The following is a 15,773-nucleotide window of genomic DNA, read 5'->3' on the forward strand; positions in this document are numbered from 1 at the left end:
AGCAGTTTCCCTTGACATCTCAAAGGCTTTTGATCGTGTTTGGCATAAAGGTCTTCTAAACAAGCTTCCATCTTATAGTTTGCCAACTGTTTTTGTAATTGGTTATACAGTTTTCTCTCTGACCACTCACTGAGGGTGATGGTAGATGACTCTCTGTCTTCTAACTTCTCCACTAATGCTGGTGTCCCCCAAAGGTTCAGTTTTTCCCCCCACTCTTCTTCTTGTATATTAATGACCTTCTTCCATTGACTGGAAATCCTATCCATAGTTTTGCCGACGATAGCACATTGCATTCAACTTTCCAATTTGAGAAACCTTGCCCTGCTCAATCAGCTTCAACGTCTTGAATATCCACTACCAATTCCTTAAATGTCGATCTCCATGTAATTATCCAGTGGGGCAAAGACAACTTAGTTGATTTCAATCCTTCTAAAACTCAATCCTGTCTTAAATCTCGCAAAAAGGATTCTTCTGCACCTATGCGTATCTTTGGTGACGCTCCGATTTCTATGCAAGATGAAATATCTCTTTTGGGGATTACCCTGACTTCTAGTCTCTCTTGGCACAAGCACATTACAAATATTGCTTCCTCTGCTTCTAAAAAACTTGTTTTTCTCTTTTACTCTCAGCATTACTTTTCTTCCAAACAGCTGTTCACTCTGTACAAATCGCAAATCCGCCTTACCATGGAATATTGTTCCAACATCTGGGCAGGCGCCTCCGTAAGCCAGGTGGGAAGGAGCAGCAGTACGTAGCACACGCTTCTTGATTAGACCGGGGTTTGAGCCCGTCACCACCAAATACGGAGGATGCAGAAAGGTCAGGGAATGACCACTGCATATCCCGGAGCAATATGGCCGTAGTTGTTAATGCTCCTAAAAAAAAAAAAAAAAACAAAATAACCAAAACCAAAACCACATCTGGGGCGTTGCTCCTAGAACCTCTCTCAGGCTTTTAGATTCCATTCAGAAGAGGGCAGTTAGGTTAATTAATGACTCATCTCTAACAGAGTCTCCTAGATGTATTGTTTCTGCTGCATGCCTTTTCTACAGATACTTCAATGGGCACTGTTCTTCTGAATTTGCTTCTATAATTCCTGCTCTCTCTTTCAAAACTTTTTGAACATGTGCCATCACGAGCCGACATCCATTTACTGTCCAACTTCAAACTCAGAGAACCAACTTTTCATCTTCCTCGTTTATTCATTCAGCTGCCGTTTTCTGGAACAACCTTCCTTCATGTCTTTCCTGAAAATTAGTCTACAGAAGTTCAAGTCTAATGTTAGCAAATATCTTCTCTCGTCTTCTCAACCTCCAACCCAAGCACAGCACAGCACCGAGTACTATAGGTTCTAATACCGCTTGTATTTGGGGTTTCATAAAAAAAAAAAAAGAAGAAGAATAAATGTGTAGAAGTTTGCCTTTAGGCAGCGGGTAGTTGATTGCTGGAACAGACTTCCATCTGTTGTTGTGGTAGTTGATAGCTTAAATAAATTTAAGGTTGAACTAGACAAACATTTGGAGTGATTGGATGGGTGAAATGGGAACTGTTCTTTTTTGGCTGATGCTGTATAAGCTTGCTTTCTAGCATCATATGCTTCAACTAATTCCAATGCTAATGACACATTTTGATTATCTGTTTCTAAGCAGCAGTAACTTATTCCAGTACACTTTATCATTTGTATTTAATTGGGTGAAACATATTTGAAGAATGTTCATTTGTGAAACCATTGTATATCTTATAGAGGTTTGACCATCTGCATGATTGGTTGTAAGTGGAGTGTCTGTAACTTTGAAGTGACCCGATAATTCATCACGTTTTTTTTTTTTTTTTTCTTTTGTATTGCTTCAACATGGTAATAATAATTTAACAAAGACATAAGTTAATCACAGCTTTTAATTTTCACAGAGTTTAATTATTAGTGGATCATCGAAATTATGATGTGAAGTTCATTTATCTGTTGCAGAAGTAAGTGTCATAAGAATTTCATGCTAACAGGCAGGGCAAACACACACTTTTACCTTTTCATGTGACTTAAGAAGATGAGTTTCTGTGTAATGGCTGTTCCAGAATTTTTTTTTTTTTTATATGCATTTTCCACTTCACACATAAGAACTAACTCTTTGCAGGTGGTACATGGATCTTGAAGAAATTTTTAGGGCATGGTTATGTCCATTGTTTCTTTAGTTCTCTGGAGGAACAGACATGAAGTGCATTAAGAGGAAGCTGGGATGGTTATTTTTGTTATGTTTATGTTATATTTTTTATTTTTCCGACACGAAGGAAGTTTGAATTTAAGCAAACTACTTATAGCCAGTTTCTTTTTATTCTTAGGTGTATGCTTTTTATGTACAGCAGTTAAATTCAGAAGTGTGCGTTCAAATGTAATATACAGGGTGTTTCAGTTAAACGTTTCAGAACTTCTAAGAGGGATAGGGTACATCCTGACAACTCTAAATCATATAGCAATGTGGGGTCGGAAATGCTTTCCTGAAGCGGTGTTGTACACAGAAGCACCATAAAGAAAAGAGACCGTAAGTGAGAAATCGTTTTAATAATACATGAAAAGAAGCAAAAGGTACATGGATTAAAGTAAGTGTAGGAAGTTTCTTCCACGGGCTACAATGCACGCCTCACATCTCCGACGCATGGACATCCGAACATTCTGGTACCTTGGAAAATGTGCTACAAATCCCCTTTTTCCTGCTGAAGTGTTGTTTTCCGATGAGGCATCCTTCACAAGGGAAGGAATTTTCAACACGCATAACGACCATATCTGGTCGGTCGATAACCCGCATGCAATACGACGTCGTGCAGCACAGATTCGATTTTCGGTCAATGTATGGGCCGTTATTATGGGAGATCACCTCATCGGACCTTACCTGTTACCGTGTCGTCTAACCGGACCTATCTACTTGATCTTTCTGCAGCAAGTATTGCCACAACTTTTGAGAGATGAACAGATTTCTGCATCGACGCAACACACAATGTGGTTCCAACACGATGGAGCCCCTGCCCATTATAGCGGAGATGTTCGTAACTACCTGGATGTCACATTTGGTCAACAGTGGATCGGACGTGGTGGTCCCGTGCGTTGGCCTGCTTGGTCACCCGACCTATCATGTCTTGATTTTTATTTCTGGGGTCATATGAAATCGCTAGTTTATGACACCCCTGTTGACAATGCTGAGGAGCTGGTTGCAAGAATCGCAGTAGCTGCTGAAGAAATTCGCCTGGAGTATTCCAGAATGTTCGGATGTCCATGCGTCGGAGATGTGAGGCGTGCATTGTAGCCCGTGGAAGAAACTTCGAACACTTACTTTAATCCATGTACCTTTTGCTTCTTTTCATGTATTATTAAAACAATTTCTCACTTACGGTCTCTTTTCTTTATGGTGCTTCTGTGTACAACACCGCTTCAGGAAAGCATTTCCGACCCCACATTGCTATATGATTTCGAGTTGTCAAGATGTACCCTACCCCTCTTAGAAGTTCTGAAACGTTTAACTGAAACACCCTGTATATATATATATATATATATATATATATATATATATATACATACAGGGTGTCTCAAAAATATTGGTACAAACATTTAGGGGAGGTAGGTAACATCTAATAACTAGGTAACTGTGAATCGCATAGGAATCCATAACCAGAAACATCACCGTAAGTCGGTACACAGCGCTGTTCATCAGTTCGCGAGAGGGAAAATTTCTGGTTTACTCATTCAAGCAGTAGTCGCCGCGCAAAGAGCATGTATCGATATGTGAACTGTGAGCTGGCAGACATGTACCTAGTGTATGGATTAGCAGAGGGCCCACATGGTGGGTGCCCCCATGCAGCACAACATCGCTTTGCAATAAATGTGTGTGCAGGTATTGTCTGTGACTGCTTAGTCGGCCCATACCTGTTACCATCCCGCATGAACTCTGCTAAATATCGGATTTTTCTTGAACAAGTTCTACCAGGGTTACTTGACGATGTTTCAGCAAATGTGAGACGCAACATTTGGTTTCAACATGACGGGGCGCCTGCCCATTATGGAAGATGTGATCGTGACCATTTGAACAAGTGTTTTGGGTGTCGATGGATTGGCCGTGGTGGACCTGTTGCCTGGCCCCCACGCTCACCTGATTTATAGAGCCTTGATTTCTTTCTGTGGGGCCCTCAAATCTATCGTGGATGAATCGCCTGTGGAGACGGAAATGGATCTCGTTGCAAGACTCGTCTGCACTGCTGCTACTGTCAAAGAAACTCCAGGTGTGTTCGACCGTGTCTGCCAATCCATGCCGCGTTGGTGTCACGTATGCATCGCGTCTCATGGTGGAACCTTCGAGCATCTGTTGTAACATCATTAGCATTAGCGTTAGTAGAGGCATTTGATGCAAGAAAGCAAGCTTATGCAGCATCAGCCAAAAAAAAAAAAAAAAAAAACCCACTTCCACTTCACCCCTCTGTTCGTTCAAAATACCTGTCCAGCTGAGCCGTAAACTTATTTAGACTATCAACCTCCACCACAAGGGATGGAAGTCTGTTCCACCAACCAACCACCCGCTGGCTAAAGGCAAATTTCCGCACGTCTATCCTACATCTGTCTTTCCTGAATTTGAATTTATGCCCTCTCAGGTGATGTTTCTGAGCTAGAGGAAGAATCCCATCAGCATTGAGCATGCTTAAACCATTCAAGGCTTTATACACCTCTATCAGATCACCTCGCTGGTGCCTAGTCTCCAGACACTGTAATTTGCAAAACTTAAGCCTTTCTTCGTAAGAGCACCCCTTTGTTCCATTCACTAATCTTGTTGCCCTTCTCTGTACTCGTTCCAGCAGCTCTACATACTTCTTGAAATGAGGCCTCCAGACCTGTATACAGTACTCTAGGTGTGGCCTGACCATTGCCTTATACAATGGAATAATCACCTCCTTATCCCTGCTGGAAAAATTCCTGTATATCATTGACAATACTCCATGAGCTACTCTTGCAGCCCGTCTGCACTGCTCAGAGAACTTCATATCTGCCTGCACAACCACCTCCAAGTCCCTTTCATTCTCTACCATTGTCAGTGTAGTACCACAGAGTTGATATGTTGCTCTGGGGTTGCTGTTTCCCATGTGTAGTACTTTACATTTGTGAATGTTAAACTTCATTTGCCACCTCTCAGCCCATCTGCTCAACCTTTCCAGATCCTGTTGCAGCAGCATAGTGTCAGTAGTGTCCTTGACAACCCTGCCAACCTTTGTATCATCTGTAAACTTGGACATTAAGCTTGATATACCATCATCAATATCATTTATAAATACAGAAAACAATAATGGACCCAACACTGAGCCCTGAGGGACTCCACTAATAACATTAGTCCACGATGAGCAGTGTCCATTGATTACCACTCTCTGTCTTCTCCCCCTCAACCACCCCTTTATCCATAGCCGCAATTTGCCTCCATTGTCACACTGCTCCAATTTGTGTAGCAGTCTTCCATGTGCAACAGTATCAAAAGCCTTTCTAAGATCCAAGTATATAATATCAAAATTATTCCCTTCATCCAGTTCTTTTGTGACTGCATCATAGTATCCAATCAAGTTGGTCAGGCAAGACTTCCCCTTAACAAAACCATGCTGTGTCTGAGCTATAACTGAAGTCTTGTCTAAATGATCCTCCAGTGCCTCTTTAACCAGTGCCTCCATTAATTTTCCTGGAACAGAAGTTAAGCTCACAGGTCTATAATTACTTGTGTCAGCCTTTGATCCTCCTTTGTGAATTGGGGTCACATTTGCACATTTCCAGTCTATGGGTACCTCCCCTGAGTCCAAGGAAGCTCTCATAATTATGGCTAAGGGTTTGCTTGCTTCCTTTGCTGCCTCCTTTAATATAACTGGATAGATCCCATCCACCCCGGGTGCCTTTCTTGTGTTTATCTTCAACAGTTTCTCCTCCACTTTACTCCCAGTTATTTCAAGATTCTGTAGCTTACTGCTAGAGTTGAATACACCTCTGGCATTCCCCTTGCTGAATAACTCCTCATGTGTGAATGTCGATGCAAAATATTCATTTAGTTTGTTAGCTACCTGAGCAGTATCATCAACAGTTGACCCATCAATATCAAGTGGACCAATCTGATTCATCCCCTTCCTTCTAGAGTTTACATAAGTAAAGAACTCTTTGCTGTTTTTCTTTGCATCCCTTGCCAAGGATTTCTCGTAATCTGCCTTCGCCTGCCTAACCTCCTTTGTAACTTGGTTGCATATCAACTTGTATCTATCATAGGCTTCTGTGTCATGTGTTAATTTGTAAGTATCCCATGCATTTTTCTTCTCTGCCATATGCCTCATTAGTTCATCTGACATCCATTTTCGCCTAAAACCTTGAACAATATTTCTTAGTTGGTATGTAAAGCCTAGTAGCTTCCAAGATAAGTTCTTTGAATGCTTCCTATTTTGAATTTGCTGTTGGTAACATCATCAGTTGGTCCCACTGTATAGAATTTAAATACTGTCTCAGTCCATCGTAGTCGCCTTTACGGAAGCAATAACCCTTCCCTTTACCCCTAATGGTAGTTACCTCTGAGTAAATCCCACTTCAGCACACTGTGATCACTGCCACCTAGTGGTTCATTTATCTGCAGATTCTTAATGCATGAAGAATCACTGCTGATAATCAAATCAAGAGTATTACTCCCTCTAGTTGCCTCCCGAACATGCTGATGTAGAAAACAATCATCCAATAAATCCACAAAAGCCCTGCTAGTGTGTGAGTAACCAGCCCCCAAATTCCAGTCAATATCTGGGAAATTAAAATCTCCCATTATAAGACTTTCTGATTTACTGGCCCACTCTATTTCCCTGTACAGTTCCTTATTATACTCATCAGAGTCATTAGGCCTATAGCACACTCCTACTCTCAATTTTGATCTCCCAATGCTTATGTCACACCAAACTGACTCAACACTGCACTGCGATGTCAACTGGCTTCACTTCCTTGGTTTTTATGTGTTTCTTAACTAATAGCATAACCCCTCCCCCCCCTTCCTATCCTGTCTATCCTTTCTGTAGATGTTGTACTCCCCAAATTGCAGTTCTGCATCCCTTATATCTGTGTGACACCACGTCTCTGATATCCCAACAATATCTGCCTTTGATGTTTTGAGCAATACCTCAAATTCATCAAATTTATTTACTAAACTCCTAGCATTGGTGTACACGCACCTGCACCTGTTTCTATTCTTAGCTACCCTAACACAACCCATGTGTTTACTTGTACTGCAATGGCTCCCAGCAGTCTCTGAAATACCATGCATCTTGTTTTTCAGGCTTCTGCTCATTCTAATAGAAGCAGTGCAAGAATCTCTTTCACCTCTGCCAGTGGCTACTGTCAATCTATTGGTCTTTGTCTCCCCCCAAGCTAGCAGTTTTCCGACCCACCTAACACTGCCTCGATAGCATCAGCAAATATTCTTGCACCCTTTCTATTTAAGTGTATCCCATCCCTGTAGAAGCAATCTCTTCTGTTAACAAGTACAGTCCAGGCTGAAAAAAATTCTACCCCTTGAGCCTTGCACAATCTTTCCAGGGCCGAATTGATCGACAAGGCTCTCATCATATACTCCCTCCTATCGTGTCTTGGCAGAATTGCAGACACTTTCAAATTCAACCCTAATTCTCGGCTTTTGTTCAACAGTGACCTGTACTTGTTAAGTAATTCTGCCAGTCTCCTACTCTTAATATTATTAGTGCCAACGTGTACAACTATATCACCTTTTGTGCCCTTAAAAGATGATATTCGCTCTACAACGTCATCAACCTTTGCCCCCTGCAGACATCATGAAATGCATCCATCTAGTACTCCATTGTTAATATTATGTCAAATAAATGTTTGCCACTAATTACTGTCTTGTGTCATTTCTGCTTCTTGTGCCTGTGCTACTACTTTTGCGTGAGGTTTCTGGTTATGGGTTCCTATGCGATTCACATTCCTTTACATGTTACCTACCTCCCCTAAACGTTTGTACCAATATTTTTGAGACACTCTGTATATTGCCAGTGTCTTGGCCATCTCATCTGAATGAGTGTATCACATAATAAGAGAGGTTCTCATTATGAAAAAGATGTCAGCACGATGGGTCTCAAAGTTGTTCAAAAAGTGGAAACACAGCTCTCTTTCCTCTCCAAAGAAAACCAGCTTGATTCCTTCTGCTGGCAAGGTAGTGACATTGGGGTGCTGATGGGTACTGTTATCGGATTATCTTAAGAAAGTCCAGACAGTCATGGGGACATATTGCACAGACCTTGTGAGGTGTTTTTTGTGAAAACATCAAAGACAAATGCTGAGAAAAACGTGGCATAGGAGTTGTGTTACACCAGAACAGTGCATCTGCTCACAAGTCTGTCATTTCCATGGATGCATTGCATGAGTGCAGTGCAATGCAGCCATAGCAATGATGGACTTGTGAGCAGGTGCATTGCCTGGGTGGTGGTGGTGGTGGCAGCAGCTTTTGAAATCTTGGACCTTCTCCCTTATTCATCAGATGTAGCACTGTCGGACTTCACCTGTTTCGTAATTTTAAAAACTACCTGGCTGGTATCCATTTTCCCACTGAGAGGGATATCATTGCTGCAGTGGATACATTCCTAGAAGTTCAAGAGAAAATTTCCACCTGGTTGGAATCGACACATTGCGGCATCAGTGACAAAAGTGTAATGACTCCAAATGGAACCTTTTAAAAGGTAACATTATCAGACACAGTGCAGTCAAATCAATATTTGAGGAAGGAAAAAAGGGACTACATCAAATAAACCCTTCATACCCAAGCCACAAACTTTTCGGATGCCCCTTGTATGCTGCAGAAAGGCACCATGAGGTGAACATGTGGCAACTTTTCATTACATTTGAGATTTTGGCCTAGTTTTATGTGGCCTTATCTCATATCTCACAGGAGCCATATTCAAAGTTAGATTTGTTTTGTGGGCTGCACTGAGTGATTCGAGAAAAATTAGTATTACATTTTCCATCCCTATCTTGTTACACGTAAAAAGAAGTTTCGATTTTCATGTTACCATTTTTTTATTTTCAGTCTATGTAAAAAAAAATGCAAATTCCGAACACTTATGTGCAACAAATTTCTTAGTTATTTATTTTTTAGATTTTATTAAAATTATAAAAAATATGACTTATTTTTTAAAAAAATATTTTACTTTTGTTTTTTTTTTTAAACAAACCTTACTTTTGATTTTAAATGCTCACTTTAGAAAATTTACAACCTGAAAAGGATCACTGCTTTTCAACATTAAGGTGAATAAATAAATGTAATGATACATCTAAAATTGAAATTATTCGAAAATTTTATTAAGTACAATACACAATAACACTTACCGAACAAAATTTAACATTTAATGAGATGAATGAGGCTAGATATTTTTAGATAATTGCTCAAAATTTGGTTGAAAATTTGTGAAAATTTATGGCTGATCTTCAGATGGGAGAACCTTGTAGAATTCAAGTAGTATATTTTTGCTGTCCATATACTTATTTTTGAATCATGTTTGGCTTGAAGATCAATAATTTCAAGTTGCAAGCTGGGATTATAGTTTTTAGGCATAGAAGTAAATGGTTTCTCAAACAAGCTTATCTCTTTTCAAAGGATCTAATCTAATATCAGCAAATCGACTTTCAAACTCACCAAAACGTAATGAGCAGCAACGATTCTTTGGAAATGTGTTTCTCTTTTAGCTCGGTACAACATTAACAGTGAACTAAATTGCCTTGCTCAATTTGGAATTTAAACAGAACTGGCCCCAAAATTTTCAGGGCCCTGTTCAAGGATTACTTGCATTGCAGGGCCCTAGGATCCTATGCAAAACTTATGCAAGGTGTTTTTGTAATAATGATTTTTTTTTAATTTTTCAAATTTTACACTAACTAAGACATAATTAAATAATTTTATATTATACCGAACAAAAATTTTAAATACAAATATATTTAATACATTAATCAACGATATTGTTTTGACCATTTGAGTGCTGGGCCCTGTTTTTCAGAATCAGTTGAACATGCTTGTTGCTGTCACTGGATTTAAATAATAAGTTATTCTGAAATGATTTGATGTAGTAGTAGTGGCATGTGATGCAAGAAAGCAAGTGTATGAGCTTATGCAGCATCAGCCAAAAAAAAAAAAAAAATTACACCATTCCCTCCAAATGCCTGTCCAGTTCCTCCTTAAATTTATTCAACCTATCAACTTCCACAATGACATATGGAAGTTTGTTCCAGCAATTAACCACCCGCTGGCTAAAGGCAAATTTCCGCACATCTATTCTACATCTGTCCTTTCTTAATTTGAATTTATGCCCCCCTTAGGTTTGTAATCTGAACAAGTGGAAGGATCCCATCAGAATTCAGCGTGCTCAGCCCATTCAAGGCCTTATACACCTCAATCAGATCACTGCGCAGGTGCCTAGTCTCCAGTCACTGCAATTTGCAGAACTTAGGCCCCTCTCTTGGTAAGAGGATCCCTTTATTCCCCTCACCAATCTTGTTGTCCTCTGTACACGCTCAAGCAAATCTACATCCTTCCTAAAGAAGTACTCAAGGCATGGCCTGACCATTGCCTTATACATTTATATGGTGACATTTATATGTCATCATATAAATCAGAGACCAATTTTCCTTTCCCTTGTAGTTTTAAATTAAGTGCATTTAAATGACTAGAAATGCCTATAAGAATTGCAAGATCAAACAGCCATTCCACATTTGATAGTTGTTTTATTGGTTCCCCTTTTTCTGTCATAAAAATATCAATTTCATGACGCAGTTTAAAGAAATGATATAACACTTTGCCACAACTAAGCCATCTCACTGCTCTATGTAAAATTATATCTTCAGTTTCTGAGAAAAACTGTTGAAACTACGGTGATTAAGGCTATGTGATCTTACAAAATTTACATTTGAAATAACTACATTCATAATGTGTTGGAGATCCAGTACTTTCCCACAGAGAGCTTCTTGATGCACAGTGCAGTGAGTTCCAATCCGAAGTTCACCTCTGATATCTATTATTTTCTTTGTTATTCTACCAATCATATTTTTGCACTGTCAGTTGCGACTCCCTACCCTTTTGACATATTGGCAAAAATTTTTAAAAAGATTCTTGGCTGTAGTTGTTCCGTGCCTACTCTGTAGATCAGCTAAATCTTCAACTGGCAAAATTATCATCAATTCCATGTATGAAGATGAGTAGTTGAGCTGTGTCATTTACATCAGTACTGTCATCCAATGCTACACTGAAATATTTCATTTGTTTTCCAAAACTTGTTCAAACAAATTCTGTACAATATCTTCTACTCTTTGCATAATTGTTTGTTGAGACAAACTAATGTTTTATATCATTGTTCTTTTCTCCTAAATGGATGTCAGTTTATCTGACATCCATTTAGGCCTAAACCTTGAACAGTATTTCTTAGTTGGTATGAAAAGCCTAATAGCTTCCAATTTGATGATGTTCCTGTTGGAACATCATCAGTTGGTCCTACTATATAGAATTTAAAAACTTCTGTGAGACCAATGTGAGACCTTTATGAAAGCAAAAATCCTTTCCTTTATCCCTAATGGTAGTGACATCTTTAAGTAAATCCCACATCAGTACCCTGTCATCACTGCCACCTAGTGATTCCTTGATTTGCAAATTTTTAATGCATGAATCATCACTGCTGATAATTAGATTCAGAGTATTACTCCCTCTAGAACATGCTACTGTAGAAAACAATCATCCAATAAATTCACAAAAGTCTTGCTAGTGTGCAAGTGACCAACTCACAAGTTTCAGTCAATATCTGGGAAGTTAAAATCCCCCATTATAAGACATTCTGATATACTGGCCCACTCTATTTCTCTATACATAGTCCATTGTACTCATCAGAGTCATTAGGCTTATAACATACTGCTACTCTCAACTTGGTTTTCCCAGTGCTTATGTCACACCAAACTGACTCAACACTGCACTGTCCACCCATGTCAACTGGATGTACTTCCTTAGATTTTTTGTTTCTTAACTAACAGAATAACACCTCCTCCTTTCCTGTCCTGTCTACTCTTTCTGTACACATTGTACTCCCCAAATTCCAATTCTGCATTCCTTATATCTACATGTGCCTGTTCTTACTCTTAGTTACCCTAACACAGCCCACATATTTGCTTGTTCCACGATGACTCCCAGCAGTTCTTGAAATCCTCAGCACCTTGCTTTCCAGGCTGCTGCTCATTCCAATAGGAGCAGTGCAAGAATCACTTTCACTTCTGCCAGCGGCTGATGTTAATCTATTAGTCCATATATCCTCCCCCAAACTAGCAGTTTTCCAACCCACCTAACACTGCATCAATTGCATCAGCAAATATTCTTGTACTCTTTCTATTTAAGTATATCTGATCCCTCTGGAAGCAGTCTCTCCTGTTAACAAGTACAGACCACGCTGAGAAAAGTTCTACCTGAACTTTTCTCAGCGTTTTATGAGCCTTGCACAATCTCTCCAGGGCCGAATTTGATTGACAAGGCTCTCATCGTATACTCCCTCCTATTGTGTCCGGGCAGGATTGGTGACACTCAAATTTAACTCTTAACTTGTGAATTTTTTTCATCATTGACCTGTATTTTTTAAGTAATTCCACAAATCTGCTTCTCTTAATGTCATTATTGCCAACACGTACAACAATATCACCTTTTGTGCCTTACAAGATGATATCTGCTGTACAACATCAACTTTTGACCCCTGGCACACATACCCTTGTTCTGTTCAACCTATTGTTTTTATCCAATATGTTTCCCCTTTCCCTCACAATTGAGTCACTACAGTTCCTGTAGGACCAGTACATTCTGCTTTGAAGATTGCTGCTGTGTTGCTTGATGCACAGGAGTGAACTCTAGCATTGAGTTGTGCAACTGAGAGCTTGATTGGCCCCCATTTTAATTCCTTTGAGGGAATCTATTCTATTCTTGAAACTATCGTAGACCCCCATCAGAATTCTGAGTTAGTGCCTAATTTCTTGACCCTCTCTGCACCTAGCACACAACAGAGACATCCTCCTTGGCTATATCATGTCCTGCAGCAGAAAGGTCCGCAAGCATTTCACCAGTTGCACATTTGTTTAGGCTGCAATGCATTGGAGAATTACTCCTCCCCCTTCGGTTCTCCCTGAGCCACAGCATTCCCGCTAGTTTGTGCCTGTTGCTTTGCTGCACTAGTATAGGGCTTGATTAACAATGAAAATTAATATTATAAATAAATTTAATTAATTTATTGACAATACTACACTAAGCTAATAGATTCCTAAGTGAAGTGATACGATTATGCTATCTAGTTTCACATTATACTTTACACTAATAAGTTCAGAATATACTTTACATTATACTGTGGGCGCCTCCGTAGCCAGGTGGGATGGAGCAGCAGTGCGTAGCACACGCTTCTTGATTAGACCGGGGTTCGAGCCCGTCACCACCAAATACGGAGGATGTGGAAAGGTCAGGGAATGACCACCGCATATCCCGGAGCAATATGGCCTTAGTTGCTAATGCTCCTAAAAACCAAATAACAAACAAGCATTATACTGTAATGATCGCAATGTTAAATTAGCTATCTCCTTAGCAAAACATTAGTCCAAGAAGAGTCCAAATTTATATATAGGCTAGAGAACAATATACTCAAAATGCAGATTTCTGCAATTCTGGTTAGTGATGAGGCTGTTTAATATGGAAACAATGAGGTAAATTGATAGAACACTCACTACTGGTGTCAAAACAACCCTCAATCCATTCAAGACCTTGAATGGATTGAGTAAGGTCAATGCTTATCTAATCCTTCCTTCCTGCTCAGATTAAACACAGAAGGGAGCATAAATTCAAATTGAGGAAGGATGGTTGCATGTCAGATGTTTGAAAATTTCCCTCCTGCCAGAGGGTGGTTGATGGAACAAATTCCCATCCGATGTTGTGGAGGTGAGTAGTTTGAATAAATTGAGGAAAAACTAGATAACCCATTACAAGGGATTGGACAGGTGAAATGGGAAGTGTTGTCATTTCTTCCCCGATGCTGTATAAGCTTGCTGCCACCACCACTAATAATAATAATATAGGATCCAAACTTTCACATCACTGTTGAATGTGATTTTGCTATGTACACACACACACACACACACACACACACACACACACACACACAGTCTTGCTTAAATTGGTTGGTATTGTTCTTTTTGCTCCTTAGTGGGTAATTTTGTGTTTTATTTTGTATTCCTTTTATCCTCCATTATTGTTTACATTCTTTTCAGTAAGCAGCATAATTCGTTTTGCAGTTTCAATGACATTTTTGGACTCTGAACTGGGTGGTTGTTATTGCTATGATCATGAGACCCACAGTTGACATATGTTGCCACCCATTGCATGTTATCTGTGAATGACCATGTTTATTTCTTGGATTTACAATAGTAAAGGGGTTTGAGATGAAACTGCAACATTAGGGGCTTGACCCAGTGTTTCAGTTTAAATAACTGACTTTAACCAATGAGGGAAGTTTCTGTATATCTAATGTTACAAATAAATTTTGAGGTGGAATAACCTTTTCCATGTTTTCTAACAGTGGTTATTTTTTGTGTGTTATAACACCTTGCAGGTTATTTCTAGTTTTTTTTCTTTGGTGACTGAGAAGATCCCACTCAGCTACAACTGTTCTCAATGTATCGTGTGTGTCATACTGTTACTAACGGTTCTTTTAAAAGTTTCCAGGTGAAGTAGCTGACTGTTTACAGTGTTATGTTTTTATTATTATTATTATTATTACTAGTCATATAGTGCAAGGAAGCCTGAGGCTTATGCTGCACCAGCTAAAAAAACAATTTTCCAAGTTACCCAGAGAGAGAAGTAGAAGGGAATTACCAAGAAGAGAAGAATGATGATATCCAGCTCAGGACCGTGGGTGTGCCAAGCCCATACTCACCAGATAATGAGCCCCTGGGGTTATCGGTTCTAATATTTGGTCATTCTTCAGAGCCCTCAAAACATTTTCAAATTTAGGAAATGTCAGCTTTCCTTTGATTGTGTAGGTTAGTTAATGACTGGATAACCTGTTTCATGCACAAAAGTGAATCTCAGTGCAGATTTATATTCAGATTTGAAGATTATAATCATTTAATTTTGTGTTTTTCTCACTTTTATTACTAGTTCATGTTATTTTGGGCTCAGAGTAATTTTATCCCAAGAATGTTTTTTTAATTATAGTAATGATTTATTTATCTTCTTATTGTAAAAAACAAGCTAAATCTAGGTAGCATTTCTACCTAGATTGTTTTTTTTTTTTTTTTTGTTTTTATTATATTTATTGTTATTTTTTATTATTTCTTTTCTGGCAGTCAGCTTTTATCAGAGGAGGAACTACAGACAATTTTTGAAGCCTGTGATATGGTAAGTTGCCATAAATTTTGACTGAATTTATTTTGGTCTCCTTATTTTTAAAGTTAGAAATATACATTTGGTGTTCATTCATCTTATCAAGTACATCATAGGGTTACATGCAAATGGATATATACAGGAACTCCCCAAAATACGTAAGGGTTGTGTTCCGTGCCGCTACACAAGTCGGGTTTAACGTGTCGGAATTACCCCCATATTTGTGCAGCACCCGCAACTGTGCTCACCGAATTGATTTGAATCAAAAAAGAAATGTTCGATGAACATGTAAATGGAATTATATATTGTATTTATTCAATTTTTTATCTCATGTGCAGGAAAAATTAC

General features: G+C 39.1%; 1 protein-coding gene across 3 annotated transcripts in view; it reads left to right on the top strand.

Annotated features, from left to right (window-relative positions):
• The window catches only part of Prp31 (pre-mRNA processing factor 31), a 262,750-nt gene that overhangs the window by 75,648 nt on the left and 171,329 nt on the right, over window positions 1–15,773 (top strand). For all 3 annotated transcript variants that reach the window (XM_090376998.1, XM_090376999.1, XM_090377001.1), the window contains exon 7: window positions 15,389–15,440. In XM_090376998.1, coding sequence (XP_090233124.1) covers window positions 15,389–15,440 — 52 coding nt within the window. The remainder of the gene's footprint in view (window positions 1–15,388; window positions 15,441–15,773) is intronic.

The sequence above is a fragment of the Mastigoproctus giganteus genome, chromosome 7 (assembly GCF_048544385.1).
Source record: "Mastigoproctus giganteus isolate SK-2022 chromosome 7, ASM4854438v1, whole genome shotgun sequence".
Classification (NCBI taxonomy): domain Eukaryota; kingdom Metazoa; phylum Arthropoda; class Arachnida; order Uropygi; family Thelyphonidae; genus Mastigoproctus; species Mastigoproctus giganteus.